Raw genomic sequence first — 21,355 nt, 5'->3', positions numbered from 1 at the left:
CATGTCTTCCGCATTATCCACAACAACGTTTGAACTGTATTCATGATTCTCCTAAACATTTACTATATCAAGCTCCGTGTCTTGTTGATCAACATAACCTTTTTCCACAACGGTTACATAAATTGGAACTTTGTCATGCAAAGAAAGAAACCAACTAACATCCATATCACAAGTAATTTTCATTGGTGGAACTGATAATTTTGTCATGTCGGAAACAAGAAATTTCATCTTGATATCATACATAACGAGATCAACTCTAACTACTTTTCGGACTTCGTCATACAACTCTGTATATTAGATAGTTTTTTGTACAAAAATATTTGTTGCGATGTCTTCATGATTTCCTATCTATTTCCAAATCCATCTACATTGATCACTCTTTTCAAATTCAACAAAAAACAAATGACAATCATTGCATCAAAGTCCATATCTGTAATTTAACAAAAAATATATATATTACTCCATTAATTGTCAAAACCAAATACTATAAATTATAGCCTCAATAACAAACAAAAGGCAGCCCATATTGTTACATAACAGATTTAAGCAGAAAAATGACATTCTATGGTTTAAAATATGTATGCGCCATTTAAATTTGTTTAAAATAATAAAATGTTATAAAAGAATGGAGAAATGACTAGTTTGTCAATAAGTATATCAATACTACCACTATCATATTAAATTTTGGGATTCAATTTTCTCTTTTTTATTGTTACTTTGAATTACACGAAAAGTTACTTATAAATTCAGCTTTCTTCTTGTAATTAAAAATTTAAAAACATGTTTTTTCTTTATTTTATTCTTCGTGATGTAGACTTATAAGCAAACTGGGAAAAAATATATAGTGGAGTATTCTGAGGGTGAGATATTGAACAAATAAAGATGGTCTTATAAGCAACTTGTGGAAAATAGCTCCGTAAGTGATTTCAAATTTGATTTATGTCTGCTTTTGTTGTCTAAATATGACTTATTCTTGTTTGAAGCGGCACACGATTATGCTTTTTCACGAAACTTAGACTTGCTCCAATAAAGAAATTATGTGATGAAGTCGTGGCAAATTGTAAAAAGCAAAGTATTGTTTTTTCCAGATAATGAAATATCACAATTGTCCTCTCTCGTTATGTTCCACTTATTGTTTGAGTGGGTTTTTGCTTTTGATTAAAAAAACCTTTTTTCCAGCAAGCTATAATTCTTTTGGATTCTAATTCTTATGAAGTTGATAATTGAAAGAAAAGATGTCAATTTAGTAAAAATTGCTATCGAAAATTAGATCTTTAAGTATTTTGCTTCCAGAAAACATTTAAATATCATGTTAGTTGAAATGTTAGTATAATGAAATGGATATTTCGTGATATCGTTGAAGACTTAACAAATTGACATTATTTTGTATTATTAATCAAGTGTCTTCTTGAAGGTTTTGGACTTTGTTGATTATGCGGAGAGATAAGCTATGAGATTTTGAGCTCATTCATTTTCTAAAAGTTTCACGAAACACTTACTCTTAACTATTCTTTGACGAACACTTTATTTGTAGTATTTGTTTATGAACTATTTTTCTTCCTATAATATTGAGATATGTTGGATTCAAAAGGTTTGCATCAAATGGAAAATGATCGTGATTTTTTTTTTTTTTGGGTATCGAAAATATGGTAGTATTTTGCATGTTTTTCCATTATGTAAATGCACTTAATTAGTTGAGATTGTGGTATTTGATATGTTATTTGCTAAATTTTCTTATAAGGCACCGATAAAGTTCATCTATTTCTTAAAATGGCACTCTGGAGTTTATCGAATTCTAAAAATGGCACCTTATCGTTTATGTAATTCTAAAAATGTCATATTGCCATTTATCTTTTTTTAAAATGGATTGTACTAAGTATAACTTAGCACTGCTGTAAAATCTTCATATTTGTTCATTGATAACTTGACATGATCATTTACAAAAACGGAACACTCATTTGGGTATGTGATTCCCATTGAAAATATAATTAAAGGCAGGCCTTCGCAATAGTTTTCCCTTAAAAAACTTAACCATGTTCGGGAGATGTTAGATGATGTTCATCAAGAAATGCTAATTGAATCTTGTTTCGAACAACTATATCGAATGAAGTGTATACCTTTTTCAGCACAACTAGTCCACACTTGCAGTGAGAATGATTGTAACCAAAAAATAAAATGAAATTTTGTTTTCGATTGGTAGTAAGCTAAAACGATTTTCATTATACAAGTTCTCATTGATAATAGGGTTGAGAGCTAGCAAAGGGCTTTCGTTGGAGGCCCATATTATGACTAATGATAGATTGGTAAACAAATACTTTAAAAAGTGTAAATTGACTATTATTAACTAATCACGCAAATTCATCTAATTTGAAAATTGGCCATCAGATGTTTAAAATGACAATCTGCTGTTTCGATCATGGGATTTGGACTTCACTGCAAAATAAATATTCGAAAATCATAGATAACTTGTCTGAGCAAAAATGATATAAACTGAACACTGAGTTAAAAAAAATGGCAGTCATACAACTAAAATTCTCGTGAAATAGGTCGATTTCAGTACGAAACGTGCTATGTCTTTCCAGACAAGTTGAACAAAAAGTATGGATATAGATTATTTTACCAACCTGGCTTATTAAGCAAATCCCTTTTTCTTTTATTTTTATTTTTCTGGAAAAGAACAAACTAGGGAAAACCTCTTAAAATCTAGAGTGATTTTTTATTGTTAAATTGGATGGAACCGCGTGTGGGGAATAAATTCCAGCTCGGACGAAAAATTGGCAGCGGCTCGTTCGGAGAAATCTATCTAGGTCTGTTTCTTTTCTTTTTGTGATTATGGTCTTTGATTATTCAGTTTGTTTGATATAATTGGCGTAATTTTTTTAATTTGTTTTGTATGTGGCAGGTACTAATATACAGACAAATGAACAGGTTGCCATTAAGCTGGTGAGCAAATTGAAATAAATAGGTTTTTGTGAAAATTTTATTTCCTTAAATTTGGGAATATTTTGTTTCTCTGAACTATTTACTAATTGTGCATTTCTTTGAATTCGACTTACTGTAGAGATATAATTAAGAAATTAAGGATGATCGACTCTCATTTCGATTATGTTTCCGTAGCTGTGTAATGGTGTTAGTGATTTAGACCTATTCCTTGATGAGTTTGATAGTGATGTTTATTGTTTATACTAATTAAAAAATAGGTTGAAAGAAAATTATACGGTGATATGTAATCTTATTTCTTAATTTATATAGATCAAGAGTGGGAGAATAGAAATATATTTGTAAAAGGAACCTGTTGAAGTCCCATTCGTGTGAAGTTTTTGTAGGGTAGACTGGATGCAGTTTCATACCATGCAATTGAAGGTTCTTTTCCATATATATGATTTACATATGAAGCTTTTGCTGTCATTATATATGTTATGTCACTTGGCTGATTCATCTTAGTTTAGGTACTTAAAAGCAGGCTGTGGAGGCAGAAAGCTGTTCTTGTAAGCTTTTGAAGTTCTGCTTGGGTAATAATAATAAGTGCTGATTAGATTCCCATATTGTTGTGGCGTAGTTATCCCTAGTCAGTACATTGCTAAAGCACAGTTCGATACCAACTATGGGTTTGTTTGGAGTTGAGATTGTCTAGAGTACGACAAGCCATAAAGGAAGCTGAGTGTGTTTGATAGAAGTTTGTTCTTGTCGTTTACTCGTCATATATATGTGATTTAGGTGTCATTTGAATGCCTCCAATAAGGAAATTGGAGAAAAGTTTGTTGTTTTAGAAAATTTTTTGTCGGTTAACAGGAAGCTTATTTCCTTTTCCTTCTCCACTTTTCTGTGAAGCATTTCTCCACGTATCTCTCCTGCAATTCACATGTAGCTTTTTGCATTAACTATAGTTATTCATGTCTTCTTAAGTAAGGGCCTTTGGACACTACCATCATGCTGAGTTAAAATTGGAAATAATGGTGGCAATTAGAAAGTTTGAGATTGCAAATGTAAAGTTTTTCCCACGAATCATGTTGACATTTGTGTCTTACAAAATGTGGAATTTGGTCTCAGAAGTGTTTGAAATGACTTGTACTTCTCAGTGTGATGTTCATTCAGTTGCATTATTACAATGACCCCGTCTATAACATGAATTGGGTACTGATTTAAGGAAGACATTCGACTCCAAGACGCTGAACTCTTGCCAGGCTCTTTATATTGGTTTTTGTGTATGTGTGTGTATTTGTTTGGATGTGGATTTGCATAACAACTACTGTTCTGCTTTTGACTGTCACCAATTGCTCTTGCTGTTTACATTCAGGAAAATGTCAAGACAAAGCATCCCCAGCTACTCTATGAGTCTAAGTTGTACAAATTATTACAAGAAGGAAGTAATGATCTGTTTCATTTCTCCAATTCCTTCTCATGTTTTTCATTTTACTATTTAATGGTTATTACTTTGATGTCCTTATCAGTCAGCTATTCTTTTCCATTTTGGTAGCTGGAATTCCGAATGTTAGATGGTTTGGAGTTGAGGGAGAATATAATGTCCTCGTGATGGATTTGTTGGGACCTAGTCTTGAAGATTTGTTCAACTTCTGCAGTCGGAAACTGTCTCTAAAGACTGTTCTCATGCTTGCAGATCAGATGGTAGGATAGTTTGTTTGCTTGTCACTGGTTGGAATTCAAGAAGTTAACTCTTCAATTTCTTTTCCTGACATTGATTTCTTTTGTTCTCAGATTAACCGGGTTGAGTTTGTTCATTCAAAATCTTTCCTGCATCGGGATATTAAGCCTGATAACTTTCTTATGGGCTTAGGAAGGCGTGCAAACCAGGTTTGATTTAAGTTTTCCTCACTATCTATCTCTTAAGTGTTTATTTACTTGCCATGACTCTATCAATTATGTACAGGTATATATTATTGATTTCGGACTTGCAAAGAAGTATAGGGACTTCTTAACTCATCAACACATTCCATATAGGCAAGTTCTCTAGAATTTTTATGGTTTTATGCTCGTAATTCAAGAAATAACAAAGGATATCAAACATAGTTAGATGCTTGTGAGCTACCTTCCCTAATATACTGTTTCTATCTTCCTGAAGTGTAATATGGAAAGGAGATACTTGCCTTTTGTTATTTTCACGTGGGGATTCTGTGTGCATTACCTCGTATTCAATAAATTTTTATCGTGCAATATTCACTTGATTTATATACTAAATTAACTTTGCTCATCAAAATAATACATTTAAATGCAGAGAAAATAAAAACTTGACTGGAACAGCTAGATATGCTAGCATGAATACTCACCTCGGCATAGGTAAGCTCACAAGTTGTATCAATCTGCTTTCTATTATGACATTATATGACTGCTATCTAGTTACGTATTGATTTTATTATTGGTTCTGTTGTCTGGCCTTCACAGAACAAAGTCGGAGGGATGATTTAGATTCACTTGGATATGTTCTCTTGTACTTCTTGAGAGGAAGGTATCTATCCATGTCAAATTACAACCCGGACCATGTTTTAGTGATCCCACTATATATTTACTTATTATCTCCAAAATATGTAGTCTCCCCTGGCAGGGGCTGAAAGCAGGAAATAAGAAACAGAAGTACGAAAAAATCAGTGAAAAGAAAGTTTCAACCTCTGTTGAGGTAATAGATTTTCACACGTCTTCTGGACAATAGTACATTTTCTATGTCAGACAACTGATATTCAAGCTTACATTCCTACAGGCTTTATGTCGGGGATATCCTACGGAGTTTGCTTCTTACTTCCACTACTGCAGATCACTTAGGTTTGAAGATAAACCAGACTATGCTTACCTGAAGAAAATTTTCCATGACCTTTTTATTCGTGAAGGTTTTGCGACATTTTCTCGTCATGCATTACAATATCAATACTGTCTTATTTGAATGCTCTCTTTTTTACCTGTCGTCATGCTTTCCTTGTTTTGCCTCACCTTCTCCTCCCACCCTGCAGGTTTTCAATTTGACTATGTATTTGACTGGACGATTTTGAAGTATCAGCAGTCACAGCTTGCCAATCCTCCATCTCGTGCCCTTGTAAGTAACATCAGTTTTACGCGCACCTTTTGATACATATGAGATACAAATAGCATAATGATTTTTGGGACAGGGAGCAACTGGTGGAACAAGTTCAGGGATGCCTCGTGCCAATATTGATAGGCAATCAGGTTGGTCTTGTGCATTTTACTTATTTCCTGGTCTTAAATTATGAGTCCTATGACTTGGGTTTCTCTATGATTGAGCTGCTCAGTGTACCAATTAGCTATATGCGATTGTTTACTTTCACTTCTACATCTTCTCTTTAACTATAATTTTGCTGATCAGCTGCTTCTCTACCCATCCCACTACTGAGAATAATCTTGTAATGTTTTGCAGGTGGTGAAGAAGGAAATGCAACTGGTCTGTCTTCTGCTAATGCTATTTATTAACTATAGTTATTCATGTCTTCTTAAGTAAGGGCCTTTGGACACTACCATCATGCTGAGTTAAAATTGGAAATAATGGTGGCAATTAGAAAGTTTGAGATTGCAAATGTAAAGTTTTTCCCACGAATCATGTTGACATTTGTGTCTTACAAAATGTGGAATTTGGTCTCAGAAGTGTTTGAAATGACTTGTACTTCTCAGTGTGATGTTCATTCAGTTGCATTATTACAATGACCCCGTCTATAACATGAATTGGGTACTGATTTAAGGAAGACATTCGACTCCAAGATGCTGAAATCTTGCCAGGCTCTTTATGTTGGTTTTTGTGTATGTGTGTGTATTTGTTTGGATGTGGATTTGCATAACAACTACTGTTCTGCTTTTGACTGTCACCAATTGCTCTTGCTGTTTACATTCAGGAAAATGTCAAGACAAAGCATCCCCAGCTACTCTATGAGTCTAAGTTGTACAAATTATTACAAGAAGGAAGTAATGATCTGTTTCATTTCTCCAATTCCTTCTCATGTTTTTCATTTTACTATTTAATGGTTATTACTTTGATGTCCTTATCAGTCAGCTATTCTTTTCCATTTTGGTAGCTGGAATTCCGAATGTTAGATGGTTTGGAGTTGAGGGAGAATATAATGTCCTCGTGATGGATTTATTGGGACCTAGTCTTGAAGATTTGTTCAACTTCTGCAGTCGGAAACTGTCTCTAAAGACTGTTCTCATGCTTGCAGATCAGATGGTAGGATAGTTTGTTTGCTTGTCACTGGTTGGAATTCAAGAAGTTAACTCTTCAATTTCTTTTCCTGACATTGATTTCTTTTGTTCTCAGATTAACCGGGTTGAGTTTGTTCATTCAAAATCTTTCCTGCATCGGGATATTAAGCCTGATAACTTTCTTATGGGCTTAGGAAGGCGTGCAAACCAGGTTTGATTTAAGTTTTCCTCACTATCTATCTCTTAAGTGTTTATTTACTTGCCATGACTCTATCAATTATGTACAGGTATATATTATTGATTTCGGACTTGCAAAGAAGTATAGGGACTTCTTAACTCATCAACACATTCCATATAGGCAAGTTCTCTAGAATTTTTATGGTTTTATGCTCGTAATTCAAGAAATAACAAAGGATATCAAACATAGTTAGATGCTTGTGAGCTACCTTCCCTAATATACTGTTTCTATCTTCCTGAAGTGTAATATGGAAAGGAGATACTTGCCTTTTGTTATTTTCACGTGGGGATTCTGTGTGCATTACCTCGTATTCAATAAATTTTTATCGTGCAATATTCACTTGATTTATATACTAAATTAACTTTGCTCATCAAAATAATACATTTAAATGCAGAGAAAATAAAAACTTGACTGGAACAGCTAGATATGCTAGCATGAATACTCACCTCGGCATAGGTAAGCTCACAAGTTGTATCAATCTGCTTTCTATTATGACATTCTATGACTGCTATCTAGTTACGTATTGATTTTATTATTGGTTCTGTTGTCTGGCCTTCACAGAACAAAGTCGGAGGGATGATTTAGATTCACTTGGATATGTTCTCTTGTACTTCTTGAGAGGAAGGTATCTATCCATGTCAAATTACAACCCGGACCACGTTTTAGTGATCCCACTATATATTTACTTATTATCTCCAAAATATGTAGTCTCCCCTGGCAGGGGCTGAAAGCAGGAAATAAGAAACAGAAGTACGAAAAAATCAGTGAAAAGAAAGTTTCAACCTCTGTTGAGGTAATAGATTTTCACACGTCTTCTGGACAATAGTACATTTTCTATGTCAGACAACTGATATTCAAGCTTACATTCCTACAGGCTTTATGTCGGGGATATCCTACGGAGTTTGCTTCTTACTTCCACTACTGCAGATCACTTAGGTTTGAAGATAAACCAGACTATGCTTACCTGAAGAAAATTTTCCATGACCTTTTTATTCGTGAAGGTTTTGCGACATTTTCTCGTCATGCATTACAATATCAATACTGTCTTATTTGAATGCTCTCTTTTTTACCTGTCGTCATGCTTTCCTTGTTTTGCCTCACCTTCTCCTCCCACCCTGCAGGTTTTCAATTTGACTATGTATTTGACTGGACGATTTTGAAGTATCAGCAGTCACAGCTTGCCAATCCTCCATCTCGTGCCCTTGTAAGTAACATCAGTTTTACGCGCACCTTTTGATACATATGAGATACAAATAGCATAATGATTTTTGGGACAGGGAGCAACTGGTGGAACAAGTTCAGGGATGCCTCGTGCCAATATTGATAGGCAATCAGGTTGGTCTTGTGCATTTATCTATTTTCTAATCTTAAATTCCAAGTGCAGTTCTTGGGTTTCTCTGTGCGTCTTGCCGTTCATTGTACCAATTAGCTATGTGCGATTGTTTACTTTCACTTCTACTTTTTGCTCTTTGCTGTTTAGAATTGTTGTGGTAATATGTGAAATTTTTCCTGGAGAGGCTAAATATTATACAAGTCCCCTTTTTTATGCACTGTCATGTATGCAGTATTATAACTACTCCTGGTGGCACAGTTACATATACCAGTCCCTTTTGTTGTGTCCCATTTTGTACTTCCACTTACCTCTGGTAATGCTTTGTGCAGTTACCGGCTTCTAATATTTTCCGGTCAAGTGGATCTTCAAGGCGACCTGTTGTATCCACTAGCCGTGATCCAGTGCTCACAGGGAATGATTATGACCCTTTACAGAAAGAAGCAAGCCCAGGAGGACTCCGCAAAATATCCAGTGCTGCTCAAAGAATTTCACCAGTCATCTCATCAGATCACAATCACACCGCCTCTAATATAAATAATTTTGACTCTACCCTCAAAGGTTTAGAGAGCTTGAACTTTAAAGACGAGAGGGTGAATTATTAGGCACACTCTTAGCCGGTTCTTCTCACTCATTCCCCCGTACTGTAAATTTTGGAACGGTATACGTTGCTGGCACGTGGGGGAATTCTTTTCCATTTTGGTAGCTGGAATTCCGAATGTTAGATGGTTTGGAGTTGAGGGAGAATATAATGTCCTCGTGATGGATTTATTGGGACCTAGTCTTGAAGATTTGTTCAACTTCTGCAGTCGGAAACTGTCTCTAAAGACTGTTCTCATGCTTGCAGATCAGATAGTAGGATAGTTTGTTTGCTTGTCACTGGTTGGAATTCAAGAAGTTAACTCTTCAATTTCTTTTCCTGACATTGATTTCTTTTGTTCTCAGATTAACCGGGTTGAGTTTGTTCATTCAAAATCTTTCCTGCATCGGGATATTAAGCCTGATAACTTTCTTATGGGCTTAGGAAGGCGTGCAAACCAGGTTTGATTTAAGTTTTCCTCACTATCTATCTCAAGTGTTTATTTACTTGCCATGACTCTATCAATTATGTACAGGTATATATTATTGATTTCGGACTTGCAAAGAAGTATAGGGACTTCTTAACTCATCAACACATTCCATATAGGCAAGTTCTCTAGAATTTTTATGGTTTTATGCTCGTAATTCAAGAAATAACAAAGGATATCAAACATAGTTAGATGCTTGTGAGCTACCTTCCCTAATATACTGTTTCTATCTTCCTGAAGTGTAATATGGAAAGGAGATACTTGCCTTTTGTTATTTTCACGTGGGGGTTCTGTGTGCATTACCTCGTATTCAATAAATTTTTATCGTGCAATATTCACTTGATTTATATACTAAATTAACTTTGTTCATCAAAATAGTACATTTAAATGCAGAGAAAATAAAAACTTGACTGGAACAGCTAGATATGCTAGCATGAATACTCACCTCGGCATAGGTAAGCTCACAAGTTGTATCAATCTGCTTTCTATTATGACATTATATGACTGCTATCTAGTTACGTATTGATTTTATTATTGGTTCTGTTGTCTGGCCTTCACAGAACAAAGTCGGAGGGATGATTTAGATTCACTTGGATATGTTCTCTTGTACTTCTTGAGAGGAAGGTATCTATCCATGTCAAATTACAACCCGGACCACGTTTTAGTGATCCCACTATATATTTACTTATTATCTCCAAAATATGTAGTCTCCCCTGGCAGGGGCTGAAAGCAGGAAATAAGAAACAGAAGTACGAAAAAATCAGTGAAAAGAAAGTTTCAACCTCTGTTGAGGTAATAGATTTTCACACGTCTTCTGGACAATAGTACATTTTCTATGTCAGACAACTGATATTCAAGCTTACATTCCTACAGGCTTTATGTCGGGGATATCCTACGGAGTTTGCTTCTTACTTCCACTACTGCAGATCACTTAGGTTTGAAGATAAACCAGACTATGCTTACCTGAAGAAAATTTTCCATGACCTTTTTATTCGTGAAGGTTTTGCGACATTTTCTCGTCATGCATTACAATATCAATACTGTCTTATTTGAATGCTCTCTTTTTTACCTGTCGTCATGCTTTCCTTGTTTTGCCTCACCTTCTCCTCCCACCCTGCAGGTTTTCAATTTGACTATGTATTTGACTGGACGATTTTGAAGTATCAGCAGTCACAGCTTGCCAATCCTCCATCTCGTGCCCTTGTAAGTAACATCAGTTTTACGCGCACCTTTTGATACATATGAGATACAAATAGCATAATGATTTTTGGGACAGGGAGCAACTGGTGGAACAAGTTCAGGGATGCCTCGTGCCAATATTGATAGGCAATCAGGTTGGTCTTGTGCATTTTACTTATTTCCTGGTCTTAAATTATGAGTCCTATGACTTGGGTTTCTCTATGATTGAGCTGCTCAGTGTACCAATTAGCTATATGCGATTGTTTACTTTCACTTCTACATCTTCTCTTTAATTATAACTTCGCTGATAAGCTGCTTCTCTACCCATCCCACTACTGAGAATAATCTTGTAATGTTTTGCAGGTGGTGAAGAAGGAAATGCAACGCTTGCTCTTTGCTGTTTAGAATTGTTGTGGTAATATGTGAAATTTTTCCTGGAGAGGCTAAATATTATACAAGTCCCCTTTTTTATGCACTGTCATGTATGCAGTATTATAACTACTCCTGGTGGCACAGTTACATATACCAGTCCCTTTTGTTGTGTCCCATTTTGTACTTCCACTTACCTCTGGTAATGCTTTGTGCAGTTACCGGCTTCTAATATTTTCCGGTCAAGTGGATCTTCAAGGCGACCTGTTGTATCCACTAGCCGTGATCCAGTGCTCACAGGGAATGATTATGACCCTTTACAGAAAGAAGCAAGCCCAGGAGGACTCCGCAAAATATCCAGTGCTGCTCAAAGAATTTCACCAGTCATCTCATCAGATCACAATCACACCGCCTCTAATATAAATAATTTTGACTCTACCCTCAAAGGTTTAGAGAGCTTGAACTTTAAAGACGAGAGGGTGAATTATTAGGCACACTCTTAGCCGGTTCTTCTCACTCATTCCCCCGTACTGTAAATTTTGGAACGGTATACGTTGCTGGCACGTGGGGGATTGTGTAGTACGGAAAGCTACTTGATGGAAATTAATGAGTACAAATAGGAACCTTGCAAAAACGACACTAAGAGATCAAGAAGTTGCAGGCCCAAGTTCAATCTTTCTTGCTTACTATCAATACAATTTAAATTGACTTGCTTTGGATCCAGTCATGTTTAGGTTTTTATACCATTACTGTTTTAACTTCCTATTAAGGTATCATGGACTGTCTTGTAAGTTGTATGATTCTTTGTACAATTTTTTGATGAATTTGAAGTCTTGTTAAGATTAGCAAAGGATTAATGCTTGGGTGGAGAGGAGTCTCGCGATAGAAATGGACAGAACAATTTTATATATCTTTTGTGTTTGAGACCAAATGTCTTTAGACTTTTAGCCTCTACTTGATGGAAATGAAAATAAGATTTTTAGTAGATTTTGATGAAAATTGATGAAATGTGTGGTTGAAAAGTTGGTCGTATTACACGTTGACACACTTGGCCAACCCACTAGGGCCCATGGCCCACTTATGCTAAACCACGTGGCGTCCTAGCCGAGACTCCTAAGCCCATAGAAGTCGACCAGCATACTTAAACAACACCTATGATGTGGTCCAAATGTTGACGTCGAAGTGAATAGGCCGAGGTGGTATTTCTGGTCGAGGCCCTTCGCTTCGAAGCCCATCACACCGAGATCCCGAGGCCCTAGGCAACACTCTTCCCTAGATATTTGGTCTTACACAATGATCCTTCCTGATTGATTGATGGGACACCCATCATAGAATGCAAGCGTCTTATCTTGTCAAACTAGCCGCCGATTAATAATGTGTAGCATGCTAGGAAGTCAAGTGTGATATCTATAATTTGACATGTTCCGTCGTCGATTAATAAATGTATAGCAGGCTAGGAAGTCAAGTGTGATCTCTATAATTTGACATGTAAATTTACGAGAGGAGGTCATATGTACTCCCAGTCGAGGGTCACGATCTAACTTGTAATACTATAAATACTTCTACATGCATCTCTCACAAGAATAATGAAAGATTCAATACAAGAACTAAGATTATACATTCTTTGCTCTCTTAATAGACTTTATACAACGACCTGTTTACCGTCTTGCAATACGCTGCTATACGAATTCATATTCGCATTCTACAAAGATTGATTGATAATTATTGTACAATCGTTATGCAAATATCTCGCCGGATTTCGAACGTTCTCGTCCCTCGTTTTTTGAGTCGCTCCCACGCCATTGATATGTCCATTTGAGACCGTCTACGTGTCTTAGCATGTTGGACTAGGTTCATGTGTACGCGGGTGTGTCTGGTATCCGTTGGCAACATTTTTGGAGTCAACAGGTTGGTGCCGTCTATGGAAAATCATACCATAACCACGAGTAATCGTGTGGAAAAGCTTACTAAAAGAAGAATATTCGGGCATCCCCCTTGAAAAAGAATTTGTTCTTAGAAAAAAAAAACAAGCAGAAGCCCCATAACTTGCAACAATTTGAAGTTGAAACACCAAGAAATGAGTTCGGATGAAGATGTACCCCTTAGGAGGTTAAGGGAAAATGTGGGAATGCCCCCACCGGCAGGCAGCTCGGCATCGACCTCATCACCACCACAGAAGAGGTGGCATGCGAATGGCCGCTCAGTTATCGAGAGAGATGCTCACCATGGCCGCAAATATGAGGGACATTGCTAGCCAAAACATAGTCATGAGCTCCCTCATGGCCCAAATATAAAGTCAGGGAGGCTTTCCTATGCAACCCAAGGACATTACCAACAAGATGAGAAAGTCCAAAGCCAAAGGGCTGTATCACCAGAATACAGCCGAGGCATAAGCCCCATGGAGAGAGAAGCGAAAGTTGATATTTCCTCCAATTATGCTGCAGGTCGATCCACTGAGGCCTGATATAACCAAGACAACTTTCCACCAACATATGAGACAGAGCAAAGACTTAGGAGGTCTAACAGCGTATTTGACAGAATCGGCCCGCCAGAACGAAGGCGCATGCGAAAGCAACAGCCACGCGAGCCCCAGACTAAGCCACGTCCTCCCATCTCCAATGACTCATCAGCCGGAGAAAAGGCATGAAAATGCCCCCCATGCTGCTCCGCCTAGAAACAGGCTCCAAAGAAGAGAAGAAGTGGCTAGGACCCAAATTGGACCCTCTCATCAGCCACCCAGGTACGAGGCTGAAGAGAACAATGACTCTGATGAGCAGCAGAGATCCTCTGACTTGGACGACGACGATGAAAATCTGCCATTTTCAAGAGAACTAAGAAATGTCCAGGTTCCGAGCCACTATGCGATGCCCAAAATATCAAAGTACGACGGGAGAGGCGACCCGGAGAAACACCTAAGCGCTTATAAAACTCATATGAGCCTTAGATGTGCTACCCCAGCTGTAAAGTGTAGGGCTTTCCATTTGACACTTAGTGGAGCGGCTGAAATCTAGTATAGTCAGTTGCCACATGGGAACATAAGGAGTTGGCCAGAATTCAAGAACACTTTCATAAAAAAAGGTTCACGATGAGCAAAGAGGGAGAGACCCCTATCCAGCACCTTCAAGACATGAGGCAGACACATGGAGAATCCCTAAAAGGCTTTTTATCAAGCTTTACTGATGAAATGACATATTGTGTGCAAGTCACTGATCGTGAGGCTTTATCAGCCCTAAGAGGAGGTCTGAATATGAACACTCTGTTTTGGAGGGATGTGTAAAACCAAGATCCCACCACTTATAACGCCTTGTTGGAAATGATGAGGCGGGAGATAATCAATGAGGAATTGATTGAACACCGAAATCGGGCCAGTAGAGGCCTCCCACCTCAACAAAGACAGCGTGCCAAGGGACCGACCTCCCACTTGATGGACTATTAGATGAACCCACCTGGTAATGGAAATTCAAGGCAAGCACTTGCCACAATCACTTTGAACGTAGTCCCAACTTTGGCATATGAAGATGTCAACCCAACTACCACCGACCCACAAGCAGGAACCTCACAACGGTCCCCTCGCAGAGGAAGAGGCCGGGGACGTGGTTCGAGGCCTAGGAATAGGCCTAATCAGAATCCCCCGATTATTGTGCATACCACCGCTCCTATGGTCATGACACCTCCGAGTGTCGAGAGTACGCATACCGCAATCGACGGGAACACCCTCAAGACAGGAGGAATAGGTCGCCACAGGCGAACAGACCCCCACGTTGGAACGACTAGGACCTACACGTGAAGAGGTCGCTCCCCGTCAGCGGGATGTATCCCCCACGAAGGGAACATGACGCGGGGGGACCAGGGAAGGACACAAGCATCGTAAAAATCGCCACGCACAAGAAGAGGCCCCTATTCACGAGGTTGATACCATATTTGGAGGCCCCTACATGGGCAGTGAAACCCGGAATGCAAAACAGAACTACGTTCGAGAGGCTAAACGCCTCCGCTAACCAGTTATATCGTTGACAACAGCTCCCGAAGAAATCAAATACCACCCATCATCTTCACCCAAAAAGACTCCGAAGGAGTTCACTACCCCTACTGTGATGCACTTATGGTAAGGGCCGTTGTGACTCGAAATGGGTTCAAGCGAATGCTAGTGGACAACGGCTACTTCGTTAACATCCTATTTGAGTCCACCTTTGACAAAATGATCCTCGACCACGAGCTAACGCCCACCACCACTCCTCTGTATGGATTTACCGGAGATAGTATCACTCCGAGAGGAAAAATAACACTGGCAGTAGAGATAGGAGAGTCCTCCTAAACCGCAATGAACTTCATGGAATTTCCCTTTTTGTTGACAGTCGGTCAGCTTACATGGAGTCTTGGGTAGATCGGCTTTGAAGGAGTTAGGGGCCGTCACCTCCATCCACCACTAATGCATGAAACTCCTAACTAAGAATGAGCTGATAACAGTGAGAGGTGACCAAAGAGTGTCCAGGGAATGCTACCTGAGCTTCAGCAGAAAGGTTGAGCCCTGGGACGTACATGCCATCTTGACTGATGTGGACATGATAGACGTCCCAAACGAGGTCTCCCCGAACGAGAAAATTCGACATGATCGACGCACCTCCCAAGCAGGAAGAATTATCCATGATCAATGAGATCGATCCCCATGTGATTGAACACAAATCCCAAACAACTCTGGTTGAGGAGCTCGAAAGCTTCCCGCTGACCCCCGGGACCCCACGAAGGTGTTGAAAGTAGACAAAGGCTTGTGCAATGGCATGAAAGAGAAATTGAAAGACTTTTTCTGTAAGAACCTTGACGTCTTTGCTTGGAGGCATGAGGACATGGTGGGCATAGACCCCAAGGTCAGCTGTCACTACCTAAAAATAGATCCTAAGATTGCCCCACATCAACAAAAGAGAAGAGCCATCAACTCAAAAAGGTATAAGGCTTTGAAGGAAGAAGTGCAGAAGCTAATCAAGAATGGGTTCATCAGAGAGGCCATCTACCCGAAGTGGGTCTCCAACCCGGTACTAGTCAAGAAGCACAATGGTAAGTGGAGGGTATGTATTGACTTTACGAATTTTAACAAAGCATGCCCCAAAGACAGCTTTCCACTTCCGAGATTGTTCAATTGGTAGACTCTACCGTCGGGTATGAGCTCCTAAGTTTCATGGACGCCTATTCAGGCTACAATCAAATACCTATGTACCCAGCAGATGAGGAGAGCATTTCTTTTACCACTGACAGAGGCCTTTACTGTTACAAAATGATGCCCTTTGGGTTGAAAAACGCCGAGGCCACATATCAAAGGCTTGTCAACAAAATGTTTATGGACTTCATCAGCAAGACAGTGGAAGTCTACATAGACGATATGCTCGTGAAATGTCTGAAGGCAGACAACCATGTAACGCACTTGAATGACACTTTTCGAACCCTCGGAAGGTACAGGATGAAGTTCAACCCCCTCAAGTGCGCATTTGGCGTTGAATCTGGACAATTCTTGAGGTACATGGTCAATCAAAGAGGAATTGAAGCCAACCCCGAAAAGATCAATGCCTTGCTCGAGATGAGATCACCTTAGAAGCCCACGGAATTCCAAAGCCTAACCGGACAAGTGGCAGCTCTCAGCTGCTTTGTCTCCAAGGCTACCGACAAATGCCTCCCGCTCTTCAAAGTATTGAAAGCCGAGAAGAAGTTCGAATGGAATGAGGAGTGTGAAGAGGCCTTCCAGGGCCTGAAAAGGCATCTAGGGCAGGCCCCTTTCCTCTCCAAGCGAAAGCCCGATGATATCCTTCAATTATACCTAGCTATCTCCAATGAGGCCATCAGTACAATCCTAACCCGAGAGGAAGGAACCACCCAACTCTCCGTGTATTACACCAGTAAGACACTTCTATCTCCGAAAACTCGCTACCCCGATATGAAGAAGCTAGCCTTGGCCTTGATTACAACTTCTAGGAAGTTGAGGCCCTACTTCCGGGCACACACCATTCACATGCTGACCAATTTTCCCTTAAGGCAAGTGTTGTAGAAGCTAAATGCCTCAGGAAGACTACTGAAGTGGGCAGTGGAATTAAGTGAATTTGACATTGTCTTTAAGACAAGAGCAGCCATCAAGGGCCAAACCTTAGCTGATTTCGTGGCAGAATTCACTAATATACTCGAGGTGGAAGAGGTTATGGAACTTGTTGAGCCCACCGCGTGGAACTTGTTTGTGGATAGTTCGGTTGGAGACACAGGTTTGGAAACTAGGGTGGTCCTGGTTAGCCCAGAGGGCCACAAGCTGAACTCAGCGGTGAGGTTCAGATTTACAGCCACCAACAATGCTGCCGAGTATGGGGCGTTCTTTGCAAGCCTCAAATTAGCCAAAGAAATGCAAGTAAGGAGGCTACGTATCAATAGTGACTCCCAGCTGGTGGTAAGCCAAGTGAATGACAGTTTTTCAGCTAGGGATAAAATCATGGCCTCCTACTTGAAGATGGTGATGAACCTCCTCCCATCTTTTGAAAAATTTGAAATAATAAAAATCCCTCGCATCGAGAACGCACATGCCAATGCACTTTCTAAACTTGCGAGTAGCAAGTATTCCGAACTACTTGCAGTAGTACCGATTGAGCACCTCTTCACACCATCTACCGAAGCCCCCGAAGTGATGTGGGTCGAAGGAACTCCCACCTGGATGTAACCTATCATAACCTACTTAAAGGATCAGGTCCTGCCTGCTAACAAAGATGAGGCCTACAAACTGAGAAGGAGGTCAGCTCACTTCCTTTTCATCGATGATGTGCTCTACAAGATAAGATTCTCCTCCCCACTTCTTCGGTGCGTGGGTGGGTGGAGAAGAAGCCACCTACATTTTAAGAGAAGTCTACGAAGGTATTTGCGGCAACCACTCAGGAGGACTAGCTTTGGCACAAAAGGTACTAAGGCAGGGGTACTATTGGTCCACCTTGAAAAAGGATGCCCTTCAATTCGTGCACAAATGTGACAAGTGCCAACGTTTCTCTCCCTTTAAGAGGCAACCTTCACACAAGCTAACTGTCGTCTCCAGCCCATGACCCTTCTCCAAGTGGGGTGTGGACCTGATAGGTCTCCTACCTAAAGGTAGAGGGGGCGCAAACTTCGCCATTGTGGCCATTGATTACTTCACAAAGTGGGTCAAGGCTGAACCGCTAACAAAAATCACAGAAGTAAACACCTCCAAGTTCTTCTAGAAGAACATCATATGCCGATTCAGAATTTCCCACTCCATAGTTTCAGACAATGGGAGATAGTTCGACAACAAGAAGGTCAGGAACCTATGCAAAAAACTTGGAATCAAAAAGTACTTCTCAATACCTCATCATCCTCAAGCCAATGGCCAAGTTGAGGATTGTAAACAAGTCAATCAAGCATGTCCTCAAAGGAAACTGGACGCATCAAAGGGAGCCTGGGTTGATGATCTGCCACAAATACTTTGGCCAATCCGAACTACCACCAGAACTCCCACATGGGAAACTCCTTTCCTCATGGCTTATGGCACCGAGACCATAAGTCCCGTCGAGGTCGACTTACCATCACCACGTCGCATACACTTCAACAAAATAACCAATGACGAGCTACGGAGGTTCGACCTCGACTTCATTGATGAAAGAAGATATGACTCCCAGCTAAGGCTTACTACTTACCAAAGGAAAATGACTAAATACTTCAACTCCAAGGTGAAGAAGAGGTCCTTCCGAATCAATAGCCTAGTCCTTAGAAGAGTCTTCCTCTCCTCCAAAGGACCGGGTGAAGGTACCTTGGGTCCAAAGTGGGAAAGACCCTACAAAGTCAAAGAAGAACTCTGACCCGGCACCTATAGGATTGATGACATGGATGGCAGGGCACAACCTCGTCCATGGAACATTGAGCATATCAGAATTTACTATCAATGAATGTATTGCATCACTGGATGAGGTTCCAATTCCCAATTCTGGGGTCACCTCCCTTGAATTCCGAGGCTCACTCCACATGTCTTCCTTTTAGCGAGACTGAATGTCGAAACCTCTACATGGTTGCACCATCTACCATGTAGGGAAGCGCAGGCGCCTCGGAGGAGAGGTCTTGATTCCCAGCTTTGGGGTCACCTCGCCCAAACTCCGATGCGCACGTCACATGCCACCCTTTGACGAGGTTGAATGTCAAAGGAAGAAGCCTCTACATGGCTACACCATCCACCATGTAGGGAAGCATGGGCACCTCAGAGGAGAGGTCCTGATGGGTGACCTTGCCCGAACTTCGAAGCGCACGCTACATGTCTCCCTTTGGCGAGGCTGACCGCCAAAGGAAGAAACTTCTACATGACTGCACCATCAACCATGTAGGGAAGCATGGGTGCTTCGGAGAAGAGGTCCTAATTTCCAACTCTGGGGTCATATCGCCCGAACTTCGAGGCGCACGTCACATGCCACCCTTTGGCGAAACTGAATGCCAAAGGAAGAAGCCTCTACACGTACATCCCATCCACCATAGTTCACCTCCTGATCTCGAACTTCATTGAAAGGTCCAATCTAATAATCTATTCAGTTTGCATTGAATACTTCATTCAACTTGGACATCTTGGACATTGCGATTTATTTCAAGTGATGGAACTTAAGTTCAACCCATTAAGTCGTCATTCATATAGCTTGATTATTGACTCATCCTTGAACTTGATTATTTCAAGTGATGGAAGCTAGGATGTCAAGTCCGTATTATTAACTCATCCTTAAGCTTAATTATTCAGTGAGGTCCATTCACTAGATATCGAAAAACGAATAGAACATTGCAAAACATGGCATTCATTGACATTGAATATATTACAAAAGGTAGGCCCAAGGCCAGTACATCAGAGTGAATTGAATGTAAACTACGCTACACTTAGGCGGATGGTGGGGGTTCCTTGGCAACAGGCGCCTCTGCGGCTTGGGTTTCTAAACTGTCTGCTTCATTGTCCTCGGTCGCTTCATCACCGGTTGCTTCATCAGCAGGCGTCTGAGGAACTTCATCGACAAACTCCGACTTTAGTTGTGACAGGTCGACGTTTGGGAGAAGCTCCTCAGCCCTATCCAGCACCTCAGCATAGGCAAAGTTCCACCAATACAAATCGAATCGCTGATATTCCTCGGTGAGGTGGAAGTTGGCAATGTAATCCTCAACTGCCTCCTCCCTCGCCACCTGTGCCTCCTCTCTTGCCTTTTTTAGCTCGTCGACATGCCACTTTATTTGATCATCTAAAAACTTGTAAGCCTCCTGGGCCCCTGCTAACTCCCTATTAGCCTTCTCCAAGGCCTCGGCTGTCACCCGTTGGTGATTATTGGAAGTCTCCACCTTTTTTGTGAGGGAAGACACCTCACACTAGAACTCATAGACCTCCTTTTTTAAGGCCTCAATTTGGGCCAGGGCAGACTCCAACCTGGCACCATCTTCAACTTTTAGGGCCTTCATCTCCTCCGCCTCGGCCCTTATTTTCTTCAATTCCTCCTCAGTGGAGGCCAACTTGTCCCTCGAGGACTTATTCCTCATCTGAAAGTCGACAAGCATCTCCCTGCACTCAATGCGAGACCCAAAGTCCTCACACTTTAGCTCACCAAAGCCCTGGTGAGGTCCACCGCATCGTAGCTTGAGGCATGCAGCTGCCACCGGTCAGTCCAGAACTTGTATAAACTTTCTGTAGCTCCTCAAACCTCTGCCGGAAGTGCATCCAACAAAGCCGGCCCAACACCTCATCACGCCCCGCCAGAAAATTGGGGGACTTCCCCTGAGTCCTGGCTAGCCTCTGCTTAGCCACCTCTTCCTCAGCTTCTTCTGCTGCCCTCCTGGCAGCATCTTCCATGGCCTCTTCAGCCTCAGCCTTCATCACCATTTCAACTTTTATTGCCTTCATGGCAGAGTCTAGCAGTTTCGGCTAAGGAGGGGCATCCTTGTTGGGATGGGACACAGATGTCCCAAACTTTTCGGAAGAACTGGTGACGTGAACCAGCTTCCTCTTCTTGTGGGAATCCTCGGGGACCT

General features: G+C 40.4%; 4 protein-coding genes across 4 annotated transcripts; all 4 read left to right on the top strand.

The window, feature by feature from the left end:
• The first annotated feature begins 2,436 nt into the window (after nt 1-2,436).
• Nucleotides 2,437-6,435, top strand: LOC111406855 (casein kinase 1-like protein 1). The gene is made up of 14 exons (XM_023036222.1): nt 2,437-2,807; nt 2,903-2,943; nt 3,450-3,488; nt 4,298-4,367; nt 4,478-4,626; nt 4,717-4,812; nt 4,889-4,959; nt 5,234-5,295; nt 5,401-5,464; nt 5,548-5,632; nt 5,714-5,840; nt 5,961-6,043; nt 6,117-6,174; nt 6,383-6,435. The coding sequence occupies exons 1-14, from the start codon at nt 2,732-2,734 to the stop codon at nt 6,433-6,435; spliced, it is 1,074 nt and encodes a 357-aa protein (XP_022891990.1). The 5' UTR covers nt 2,437-2,731.
• A 5-nt stretch (nt 6,436-6,440) lies between these two features.
• On the top strand, nt 6,441-9,328 carry LOC111406854 (casein kinase 1-like protein 2). The gene is made up of 11 exons (XM_023036221.1): nt 6,441-6,921; nt 7,006-7,180; nt 7,271-7,366; nt 7,443-7,513; nt 7,788-7,849; nt 7,955-8,018; nt 8,102-8,186; nt 8,268-8,394; nt 8,515-8,597; nt 8,671-8,883; nt 9,056-9,328. The coding sequence occupies exons 2-11, from the start codon at nt 7,088-7,090 to the stop codon at nt 9,326-9,328; spliced, it is 1,167 nt and encodes a 388-aa protein (XP_022891989.1). The 5' UTR covers nt 6,441-6,921; nt 7,006-7,087.
• Nucleotides 9,329-9,415: 87 nt separating this feature from the next.
• On the top strand, nt 9,416-13,337 carry LOC111406853 (casein kinase 1-like protein 2). The gene is made up of 14 exons (XM_023036220.1): nt 9,416-9,578; nt 9,669-9,764; nt 9,839-9,909; nt 10,184-10,245; nt 10,351-10,414; nt 10,498-10,582; nt 10,664-10,790; nt 10,911-10,993; nt 11,067-11,124; nt 11,333-11,384; nt 11,460-11,511; nt 11,557-11,817; nt 12,109-12,125; nt 13,247-13,337. The coding sequence occupies exons 1-14, from the start codon at nt 9,486-9,488 to the stop codon at nt 13,335-13,337; spliced, it is 1,212 nt and encodes a 403-aa protein (XP_022891988.1). The 5' UTR covers nt 9,416-9,485.
• A 2,609-nt stretch (nt 13,338-15,946) lies between these two features.
• On the top strand, nt 15,947-19,348 carry LOC111406852. The gene is made up of 9 exons (XM_023036219.1): nt 15,947-16,083; nt 16,209-16,390; nt 16,528-16,846; nt 16,943-17,359; nt 17,447-17,822; nt 18,054-18,261; nt 18,431-18,531; nt 18,616-19,117; nt 19,206-19,348. The coding sequence occupies exons 1-9, from the start codon at nt 15,947-15,949 to the stop codon at nt 19,346-19,348; spliced, it is 2,385 nt and encodes a 794-aa protein (XP_022891987.1).
• Nucleotides 19,349-21,355: the final 2,007 nt, after the last annotated feature.

Source organism: Olea europaea, chromosome 12, assembly GCF_002742605.1.
Source record: "Olea europaea var. sylvestris chromosome 12, O_europaea_v1, whole genome shotgun sequence".
Taxonomy (NCBI): Eukaryota; Viridiplantae; Streptophyta; class Magnoliopsida; order Lamiales; family Oleaceae; genus Olea; species Olea europaea.
Note: the sequence above shows the minus strand (reverse complement) of the source record. Positions and strands in the feature narration are given on the sequence as shown.

Bases quoted from the DNA above. Each gene is read 5' to 3' on its own strand.
- LOC111406854 (XM_023036221.1), top strand. From the start codon at position 7,088: ATGGATTTATTGGGACCTAGTCTTGAAGATTTGTTCAACTTCTGCAGT. The intron at 7,181-7,270 runs GTAGGATAGTTT...TTTTGTTCTCAG, and splicing joins TCATGCTTGCAGATCAGATG to ATTAACCGGGTTGAGTTTGT. The intron at 8,187-8,267 runs GTAATAGATTTT...ACATTCCTACAG, and splicing joins AAGTTTCAACCTCTGTTGAG to GCTTTATGTCGGGGATATCC.
- LOC111406855 (XM_023036222.1), top strand. From the start codon at position 2,732: ATGGAACCGCGTGTGGGGAATAAATTCCAGCTCGGACGAAAAATTGGC. The intron at 4,627-4,716 runs GTAGGATAGTTT...TTTTGTTCTCAG, and splicing joins TCATGCTTGCAGATCAGATG to ATTAACCGGGTTGAGTTTGT. The intron at 5,465-5,547 runs GTATCTATCCAT...CAAAATATGTAG, and splicing joins TTGTACTTCTTGAGAGGAAG to TCTCCCCTGGCAGGGGCTGA.
- LOC111406852 (XM_023036219.1), top strand. From the start codon at position 15,947: ATGATCGACGCACCTCCCAAGCAGGAAGAATTATCCATGATCAATGAG. The intron at 17,823-18,053 runs GTGATGAACCTC...TTAAAGGATCAG, and splicing joins TGGCCTCCTACTTGAAGATG to GTCCTGCCTGCTAACAAAGA. The intron at 19,118-19,205 runs GTACCTTGGGTC...CATGGATGGCAG, and splicing joins CTCCAAAGGACCGGGTGAAG to GGCACAACCTCGTCCATGGA.
- LOC111406853 (XM_023036220.1), top strand. From the start codon at position 9,486: ATGGATTTATTGGGACCTAGTCTTGAAGATTTGTTCAACTTCTGCAGT. The intron at 10,246-10,350 runs GTAAGCTCACAA...TGGCCTTCACAG, and splicing joins GAATACTCACCTCGGCATAG to AACAAAGTCGGAGGGATGAT. The intron at 11,125-11,332 runs GTTGGTCTTGTG...AATGTTTTGCAG, and splicing joins CAATATTGATAGGCAATCAG to GTGGTGAAGAAGGAAATGCA.